Raw genomic sequence first — 10,861 nt, forward strand, 5'->3', positions numbered from 1 at the left:
TAATGCTGCTGAAGTAAAAAATTGCTTCATTAAAAATTTTGATTACAGTTTTTCGTATTTACTAATTAGAAAGCTACAAAGTAGCTAAACAACATTTCATCATTAATTGCTTTTTTCTCAATATTATCCAAAATGTTATTTTCTTTTTTCAAAAAAAGTAATATAAAGACTATCAAACTAGCTTAGAATTGGCATTGGCAATAATTTCATGGAGAGCAGAGTTTTTCAAAATTTAGATCTTTCAATAACTTGGGTGATTATATTCTTAATGAAACTCTAATTTATTAATTTCAATAGTCTTGAATTAAATCAAATGAATGTACATATATTTCAAAACAATTGTATAGTAATTAGTGGTAGCGACAGAACCATAATATATATATATATATATATATATATATATACACCGGCCGGTTCGATCGGAAACTGGACTGTGATCCGATCCAGATTGTATAAGAAAACTGATAGTCATAAAAAACAATATGAACCGATAAAAACCGGATGTAAAACTGACTAAAAATCGATGAATCAGATGACTAAAAAGCGATTCAATTCAAATTTTGGGCTTTTCTAAAACATGTGGGCCTTTTTAAAATTTAAGTCTTTCAAGTGTTGGGTTAACTGATTTTTTTAGATTTTGGACCTCTTTATTTCTAAATCCAAAGTCCTATAATTAAAACAATTAAATAATATTTGACCAACGATTTCAACCAACTCCATGCTCCATTCGCAACATTCTTGGTACTGTTGGAGAGCTCTCATCATCCTTTTCGTTTGGTTCCCAGTTTGTACTTGGACGTTTGAGTGAAAAGCCATATTTTTTATAATTTTCGGTTGATTTTTCGACGAGGCATGACCACAGTTTGGTTTTAATTAGAACTAGACTGGTTAAAAGCTTTACTAAATTGTGGTCAACGATTCTTGATTTCAAAACGTAACTGAAACTGTGTATTTAAGGTTTGATTCAGGTTCTTCATTTTTTGAAACCGAAACTAGTGAATTTTATTTAAAACTTGTGACTCTTTTTTTGAAACCGAGAAAAACATATTCTTAAAGAATTTTCAATTTGTTTGTTTGTTTTACTGTTAATTTTTTAAAATAACTTTTAAAATTTTTATTAAATTGGTTTAGTTTTTTAATAAAAATATTTATTATTATTTATTCAAGCTACAAATCTAAAAAAAGAAAATTTAAAAAGCTTGCAAATAAATATCTAAATTTGGTTCAAAATCTGAACAAAACTGAAATTTGTGGTTTTAAAACCGTCTTAAAAATTACTTAAAACCAAATCGGTTTCGATTCCACCTTTTTTATTACTGGAATTGACAGTTTTGAAATCGAAATCGATAGTTTTGAAACCGTAGTCATGATTAGAGGACTGGAAGATGGAAAACAATAGCACGTTCTATACATGCCTAGATAACATCTGTGTAGCTAGTTTTAATTTAGGTAAATCCTAGACCCTTTAGAGTATTGTTAAAGTTTAGATTTCTAATGCTAATTAGATTGAAAACTTAAATGATGGAATGAAATAATTATTGAAAAAGTGTATATAAAATTTAGTTGAGATATTTGAAGTTTTAATGTTTGTTTTGGAGGGATTTTAATGAATTTTAGTTAGCTGAAGATTTGTATTTCTTTTTTTTTTTTTTTTTTTTTTTTTTGGTTTTTTTGTTGGGACTTATTGCATTGAGTGGATAATTATGTGCACTAAGAAGAATGAATTATGTGAAAATTGAATAATAACCTTTAGAAGCTGAGGTAAATAATGTAGAAGACTAATTGAAAGATTATATTAATTGTTAAGTTATTAAATATATTTGAGCTATCGTAAATGAGAATTTATGATTAAAAGTTCTATTAATTAAATTGTAAGTATCTTGCATTACTTCGAATATATTGAGATTATGAATGTGTGGTTGTGATTTGAGGCCGATGGGATTTTATTTTGTGATTTGTTGTGGATCTTATGAGACATTTCCTTCTCATTCTTATCTTCTCATATTTTCTTTCCAATCAAACGTAACGTTTATCTTTAGATCATATCTTACCTTCATTTGGAAGCTTAATCTAATAATTTATAGGAGTGTGTGTATGATAAATTATCATAGGTTCCACCACAAGATTTTTTATTTATTTATTTATTTTATTTTTTATAACAAATCGTGGCTTAATAAGAGTAAAAGTCACTTTTCCTTTCTATTGTGGTTGCATGCCAATTTCAAGTTTAAGAGAGAGAGAGATTATGCTTCTCGCTGTAATTTCTTCAATTCCTTCATTTTCTTGATTTTCAAACACCTACTAAAGTTTTTCAAGTACATTTCTCTCATTAAAGTTCATAAGATCTATCACCAAAAAGGTTGTAAATGAACTTGAACACCACAAATCAAGCCTTAATTCTTGCCATATGAGAATAGTAGATAGTCTCCTTTTTGAATTGATACAAGTGTTCTTGAGAGAGAGAGAGAGAAGAATAATATGAATTAGTTAAAAATATTGAAAATTATGAAAGTGTTTTGGTTATAATATTGAAAATTAATTAAAAATATTAAAATTTTTAATTTATAAGACCATAAAAATAATAATAAGAATAATATAAATGGTGAACAGTGAGTGGTGGTAGTGGCTATCGATTATTAATAAAATTTAAAAAATATAGATTTATAAGGTTAAAATAAGTTTCTCAATGTTCAGAAAATGTTTTATGCTCTTAAAAATCGAAAATCATTTTCCTTAAAAAAACTAGTATGTTCTAAATGGAGATATATAGATGTATAATCTCGTTTATATAATATAAATGAGATAACTAATTACTAATAGTTCTTTGTGATATGTGTTAGTTTATCATGTAAACATATTTCGCTGAACTTTCACTGAATAACCATTTGTGCTCCTTAACTTTGCGAAAGACTTCTTATCTGCCTTAAATTTCCTTTTTTTTAGCTATTCCATCCATTGCCAAGCTGGATCAGTAGAGCGTGAAATAAATCGCTGTACAAAGCGTGAACAATAATTTTTTAATCGTACGTGTAAGAAACAGCTTCGAATTAAATTTCAATTGCTTAAATGGAGCACCTAAATCAACAAACCTATCCCCATCTCAAGCTTATTCTCTCTCTACTTGTTTTCCAATTCTCCCAACAATGCAGATGAGGGTTCTTTTTCTTATAAAAAAGAAACCATCCAACAACATCTATCCCCACTATTTCTAAATAAATATAAAAAAACCATTTCACATGTCATTCCTTTTCCTATAACGGCAAACTCTACCAAATAACTATAAAAAAACAAAACTACAATACCTAGTAAAGCGAAACCAAATTACCTAGTAAACCCAAATAATGAGAAAATCCTAAATCACAAAAATGGGAAAGATTGAACTTACCTATACCGGGTAGAGATGCAATGCAGACACACAATGTCAAAGAAAAGGATTTCAAGACGGAGGCGTTAAAATTTTTTATTCCTTTCTCAAATGCAAATTTGAGCGGGTTTTTGATGGAGGCATTAAAATCTTCACATTTTAGTTTTTCTCTTTCTGTTATTTTTTATACACGTGAAATCCAACGGGATATATCAATTGATTATATTTCAACTACTTATGACACGTCAACGCGATTGTAATTTATGCACAAGCTTAAATTTGACAAGGGGTGAAATAGCTACAAAAAATAAAAATTCAGGTGGACAAGAGGTGTTTCTCAAAATTGAGCACAAATGGTTTTTTGGTGAAAGTTCATAAGGAAAATTATGCATGCGACCAAACATATTTCGTGTCTAAAAAGAATGGAAAGCCAAATTGGCCTATCATTCCTTAGGTTAATATTCACTCATTATTGAGGATAGTTCTATGAAACTACTTATGTATCATTATTGAGGGTATTTAAAGGAAAAGATTACAATTTATACGTAGAAAATATAAAAATTAATCCGCGTATCATTTTATTTTAGAAAATACATCAATATATCTCTATTTTTTTATTTTCGTTAGACTTTGACCCTTCTGTCTATATTTTGTGACTTTACCATTTATCAAGCTAAAAAAATAGATTCAAATTGAGAAATAGAAATTTTATACCTAAAATACCCTTAAAATAATAAAAACCTTTTTTTTTTTTTTATCTTTTTTCTCTTTGCCTTCCTCCTCGGATATAATCTCTTTGCTACTCCTATCACAACTGCCATCTCCACTAACTCCCATCACAATCTCTCTATGTCCAACAAGAACTTAATTCCAGAATTGATGACTCTATCAAATACCCACATCGATTCAATTAAAAAATAAAAAATAAAAAATAAAACTTTGCATAGCAAGTTATAAAAATTTTGATTTTCTTCTCCTTTATTGTGGAATATGCTTGCAAGGCGTGGAGAGTGAGCAAGGAACAACTAACTATTTTTATAGTAGAATGCAGCTATGTTTTCATTTTCCTTGTGTAGTTGCGCACAAGAGAAGCAATAGCTACTTATTTGCCCTGTATGCAACGCCACTTGGAAAGAATTGTCTTTGCTCTCTCTTCACCATAAACCACCAGAAATTAAGAAAGAAGATGATAAAATCAAAGATATTTCAAAAATCAAGAACTTGAGAGTCTACAATTATGATGAGCATCTAATGTCCCCTCCTGGTTCTCTCTTTAATCCTATACCAGAATGATGCGACAACTCACCTCATGAGTTTAAGGCTTTTTTTTTTTATTAATCCTACTCTAGTAAAAATTAATTGTAATCATGTCATGATTAATCGTAAAATGTAGAGGTTGGTTTGTTATCAGAATCTGCCATTGTGACGGCTGGGACGAGTTACTGGATGCAAGTTATGGTGCTTAAGGTGAGAGCGCTACCTTTTTCAGCAGTGTCTTTGATGTTAGCGAGAGGATGTGCAAGGTGAAATCGCAAATGATCAAATGTGCAATATTATTGGTTATATCCTCATTGAATTCCTTGAACCATTTGTCAATTGTTAATGTTCTCAGTGAGCACCAAACAATTATTGCCGTTGAAAAGGATGACGGCAGGAGGAAGGAGATTGGCATGCTGGATTGTTAATGAAGGGTATTTTTGTCTTTTCAATAAGTATTTAACAAAAGTACAAAATAAAGATAGAAGGACGAAATAGTTTGATTTCAACATTTTTTAGAGATAAAATTGTAATTTTTCAATCTTAAATTATTATTAGATTGAATTTAAATTAATTTTAATCATAATTAGACAACCTAAATGGAAGCAGGGCAAGTACCCGCGAATGTTGAATTACCCATAACTGTATCAGTTTAAAATTTTACTAATTCTATCCATTCTAAATCAGTTTAAATCTCTATTTAAGTACACCCGTTTAAAAATTTAATACTCATATTTGTCAAAACCTATTTAAAATACCCTTTAAACGGGTAGGGTATCCATGCATATTAAATTATCCAAACCAAACTTATTTAAATGCATTTTTTACCAATAAATGGATAGGGTATTTGCGGATTCCAATAGCCAAAATCATTCGGATAGTGATAGCGAGTATTCAGAATCTAATATTTATATACCGTTATAAAATATTAATTTCACTATTTATATTCGTTTAAAACATATTTATAACTATTAATATTCTCGTTAAACGGATCGAAGCAGAGCGGATATAAAAATTACGGTGTGACTTCCATAACTACCTAGGACAAGTAGCAACCCATAGTTAAATTCCCCAGCCATATACCCGTTCAAACTGTAAAAACCGAAGTAAAGACTACTCCTCGAGATCGAAGCCGTAAAAAATTAAAAAAAGAAATAAATAGCATTAACTACCCGTTAAACCTCTCTGCTACCTCTCCTCCTCTCTCTCTCTCTCTCTCTCTCTCTCCAATGGCAGATTACGACACCAACCACCACCAAGGTAGTAGCCACCACCACCACCACCAATCAATCCCAAAAGAAACAGCACTCCAAGCCCTAAACACCATAATCCAGCTCCACTTCGAGAAAACTCTTGAAAAGAAAAGATCAATAGACCTCCAAAAGAAAGAACTCCACAAGCTTTTCCTTCTCTTCTTCATTTTCCTCTCTCTGGTTTTCATGGCGGAGGCGCAATCTAGCCGCCTTCAGTGCAGGCATTGCTGGGCCCCAATAATCCTTCTCTCTTTAGCCCACCTAATCTTCTATGTCTCCGTAGCTCAAACCCTGAGGTGCATCAATGGGTTTAAATACCAAAGAAGATGCCATAAGCTGACTTTAGGATTAGCGACTGAAAAGCTAAGGGAATTGAAGATGAGAATGGGAAGTGGGAATAGTGAGTATGGGGAAGTTGTTGGAGATGAAGGTGAGCTTGAGATTCATTATCAAGAACCACCAGAGAGTTATTTTGGTAAGTTTAAGAGAAATTGGGCTTTGCATTTTGGCTTCTTGATCTTGATTTATGCCTTTATGGTTTCTTGTTCTGTTGTTCTTCTCTGTTATTAGTTTAATTTAGGATTTTAAGAAATTAATTAATTGTATAATTAGGATTACTTTTATGTGAGAATTTAATTGTTTTCCAAAAATTTTGTGAAATTTGATTAAATTCATACATATGTGAAATGGATTTGGGCTTAAGAATTGGTACATTTCTGGTTAGAACCTGAGCTTTTTCTTTTTCTTTTTTAGCATTTATTTGGGATTATGAAAAGGTAATGATACGGTCATATGCTTTGAATTGATTTTGTCACTCTCTTTGTGGACTGTGAAAGTGAAACTGGAAATCTTTTTTTTTTTTTTTTTTCTTTTGTTTTCTTTTTATTTCCTGGTGTGATGATGACATATGGCTTGGAGTGGTAAGAGGAGAACATGTTAAGTGTTTTTTTTTTTTTTTTTAAGATTGGGTGTTATTATGGTTATTTTTCACCTTGAGATTTGAGAATTATAAATATAGTTTTCTCTAATCTAAATTTCTAAAATTAAATCAAAGACGAAACCACTTACTAACTTATTATTTGTTCTGGCTTATCAAGTTATCGGTGAAGTTATAAATTTGAATTTAACTAAATTTTAATTAATAAAACTAATTTGTGTAATATTATTATTATTAAAAATCATTAAAGTGATTATGTTTTAAATAAATTGATTTGTTATAATTATAGAAGCTGCATATAATAAAACTAAATGGAAAAAAATATAAATTGGTCATTAAATTATAGTTAAATTAACAAATCAAGATCTTTCTTTTAAAAAACTAACTATATCAATTATAGTATTTTGGTCATTCACGATCAAGATAAGCTCTTTCCATTTTTCAATTGATTGGAAAAAAGATAAAATTAATTTTGTATAAAAAAAATTTAAAGGGTTCATTAATTATAGTCAAACAAATTACGAGGTCCTTAATTTATAATTTAGTTAACATTACTTTGGATGACAAGATCAAAATATTAACAGAATTATAATTTATAATTAATTTTTAAAAATAGAAATTTTTATATGTTAATTTGATTATAATTTAAAGATGAACTTATTTTTTTCCCCTAATTAAATAGAAAAGGGTTTATTATTATTTTTGTTTTTACCAATTTGAAATTTGAATGTAAAAAGATCCGTTGAAAGGGTAGCCCAATGATGTCTGAAACTCTGAATGATTTTGGGGGTTGGTTGGACAGAGCACTATACGAGGTCTGAAACTCTGAATGATGTCTGATAACGAATACTGTATCATTGGATTATATTAACGGCTCTTCTGTTCGTCATTACTGACATTTTAGCCTAGAATCAAACTCTGTCGCAATTTTTTCTTTTCTTTTTCTTTGTCTTATATGAAGTTTATTTACATGTATTATATATATATATATATATATATATATATATATATATATATATATATATATAAGAAACAGAGTGTGGGGATCTTGAATTGGGTTTAAACGGTGTTGGATCCCTCCTCTTCTTACTCTTATGTTTTTAGGTTTTAGGTTTTTCATTTTCTTAAATTAGTTTAGGTCGGGTGACTGTAAATTGTGCTAGGTTTTTCATTTCGTCTCTAGAAGAATATTCAATAAATCACTACATTATAATTTTTGTGTAGACAATATTTTACGCTCTATTTACAAAGAAGATGAATCAAAACAACAAAGAAAAATAATAGTGAATTATTAATTTTTTTTTACATTGTTACTTTTCATAATTGTGCTTGGATAACAAAGGAAAATAATTAAAAAAAGAAAATAAATTTATTTTTCTTTGTCTGAAAAAACAAAACTTTGAGTGTAGAGGTCGAAAATGATGCGTGTATTAATTAGTTTTTAATTCAAGAAAGTGCATGTGCAACACAAGCTTGAGGTGACTAAATATTCATGTGTTAAATATGTGAAAATTATAAAATTTAAGGTCAATGATAGATTTCTAGCAAAATTAATGCCACAGTTTTTTTCTTATTTCACTTAGTTGTCTTTTCGCGCTTTGCTAGTAGATGTTACAAGATATTTAAAAATAAAAATATTATTTTTATTATAATAAATAATCACTTTCAATAATTCAAATATCAAATATATTATACTTATTAAGTCCCAAAGAAATAAAATAAAAAATAATATTTTTTTGTAGATTCTTGCAAAAGGATCAATGTCACGACCCGTTTCCATGGGCCGGATCGGCACTAGGGCCCAGGTAAACTTAAGGCCCCCGAGGCCCGTAGTAAGCCTAAATTATCCAATATGTCTACCTATCTTTTCCAATTTCATCAAAACAGTAAACCCATATACAAACATCTGGCCCAAACTCAAATAACACATAATGTATAACCAGGGCCTATTCACAATAAATTATAATCACGTTATGGGCTTACTGGTTCACCTACAGCTAATTACATAATATTTAATTTATAGTGTAGTGCTAATAATAAGTCCAATATTTATACACAACCCTATAACTGCGGAGTCCAAAAATAATCTGATAACAGAATAATTTATACATCCAAAATTAAATAACATGAATATAAAGTTTACATTTGTAACTCTGCGGAGAAGATTGCAGAGCTTCAGTCGAATCAGCTGCTTCCTAGTACCTGTGAGGTTTGTTGGGGGGGGTGAGTTTTGCAACTCAGTGAATAATAATAAATAATACACACCACATACAGTCAAGCAAAATGCACCCTAGTATACTGAATGAACACACAACAGTCAATCATATGACATTACATCAGCACCCACAAACAATATCACCTTCAAATAATCACATCACGTGGAAATTAGTCAGTGGCGTCACCTAAACCCCCGACGAGCCGTCCTCTCAAACAACCCATCCTCTCAAACATGTGCACCCGGGGAGCCAGTCCCCCATATCTGGCCGACCGGTCTAATCCTCACTTGACCAGTCTTCTCAATATTTTATTTTACATTCTCTCTTTTCTTTTCCATATCATCAACATCATTTCATCAATTCATCAGGTGCACACGGGGGCGCCGATCTCCCATTTACCCGGCCGACGGTCCATTTTCATCAGTTCATCAGGATCCATATTTATCGACCGTCCTCACAAACCCATGGTGACCCACTTCATCCCAACTCCACACAAACAGAGCACAGTATATACACAGCACAAATAATCAAACAATTCATTTATCAAAATACTCCAATTTCATCCAAATGCACAATTATGCATAAGTATAATTATAGTGATCATAACATAATATATATGAGAAAATACAATATGTAAATATATAAAAATGTAATGTTATGCAAATGCAGTGTTGACATGCATTATTTATTATTACTCACAGTGATGGAGAGCGAAGTTCTAGCTTTGATTCTGTCCTGGAGGAGCACTAGATGGACCCGGGCGATCTACGCAAAGTTAGAACGACACAAAAGAAAATAATTCTATCAGACAATATTTCTTTACCACTCTAAGAATTTTATTTTATATTCTACATTTTTTTTCTACGTAAATAAATCTCGATATTTAATTTCTTTTCTGTACTAAAATTTTTATTTTTCTATCTAACTCTATTTTATTTGTTTTCGTCTGAAATATATTTTATTTCCTATTTTAGTTTCTACCAAGATTTATTTTATTTTTCTACCGAAATTTCGGCAGCATCTCCCCTAAAAATTAGACTATCTACCTGTTAAAATATCAACAATTTCACAAATATTCAATCCATACGGCCCATCCGTCGGGCAATTAATCAAACAACATTTTCCCATCCTCCTTCAATCTCAACATCACCACACAATCCAAATTATACATTACAATAACATTATATTTAAACTACCTTAATTAAATCAATACTAAAATTATAAAACTGTTAACTACTCACAATTATCAAATTAAATTAACCAAATTACTTAACTACAAATAATAAAATTAATTTAATTAACTAGCATTACTAACATTAACTTAACTAAACTAATTGACTACAAGTAATAAAATTAATTTCATTAACTAATATTACTAAATTAATTAACTTCAAATAATAAAATTAATTTAATTAACTAATATTACTAACATTAACTAAATCGACTAAAATTATTAAAATTATACTAACTAAACTAAATCAATTAACTAAATAAATTAACTAAATAAATTCAAGAACACTAACTTAACTAAATAAATTACCTACAAACAATTAATTTCATTCACTAAAACTAAATTATACCTAATATATTGTTGCCGGAATTCGATTAACCGGAAATGGGGCTGGTGGCCGGAGGTCGACTGGCGGTGTGGAGAGAGGCGGCGAGGGCTGGGCGGCGCGCAGTGGATCTGCTGTTTCTCGCCAGTCACACAGAGATAGATGCAGGGAAGAAGGAAGGAGAAGGAAAGAAAAGAAAAGAAAAGAAAAGAAAAGAAAGAAAGAAAGAAGAAAAGGAAGAAAGGAGGAGGAGGTGGTGGTGCGGTGGTGGGCTGGAG

General features: G+C 30.2%; 1 protein-coding gene and 1 long non-coding RNA gene across 2 annotated transcripts; one reads left to right on the forward strand and one right to left on the reverse strand.

The window, feature by feature from the left end:
* The first annotated feature begins 5,782 nt into the window (after positions 1–5,782).
* LOC105636608 (hypothetical protein) lies at positions 5,783–8,039 on the forward strand. Its single transcript, XM_012219925.4, has one exon. The coding sequence runs from the start codon at positions 5,851–5,853 to the stop codon at positions 6,442–6,444; it is 594 nt and encodes a 197-aa protein (XP_012075315.1). The 5' UTR covers positions 5,783–5,850; the 3' UTR covers positions 6,445–8,039.
* Positions 8,040–8,654: 615 nt separating this feature from the next.
* LOC119370511 (uncharacterized) lies at positions 8,655–10,861 on the reverse strand. The gene is made up of 3 exons (XR_016320158.1): positions 10,608–10,861; positions 9,727–9,792; positions 8,655–9,013 (listed from the first exon to the last, which is right to left on the reverse strand). It is a non-coding gene; the product is annotated as an uncharacterized LOC119370511 (long non-coding RNA).

The sequence above is a fragment of the Jatropha curcas genome, chromosome 3 (genome assembly GCF_041381405.1).
Source record: "Jatropha curcas cultivar XTBG-Jc1 chromosome 3, XTBG_Jcur_1.0, whole genome shotgun sequence".
In the NCBI taxonomy this organism is placed as follows: domain Eukaryota; kingdom Viridiplantae; phylum Streptophyta; class Magnoliopsida; order Malpighiales; family Euphorbiaceae; genus Jatropha; species Jatropha curcas.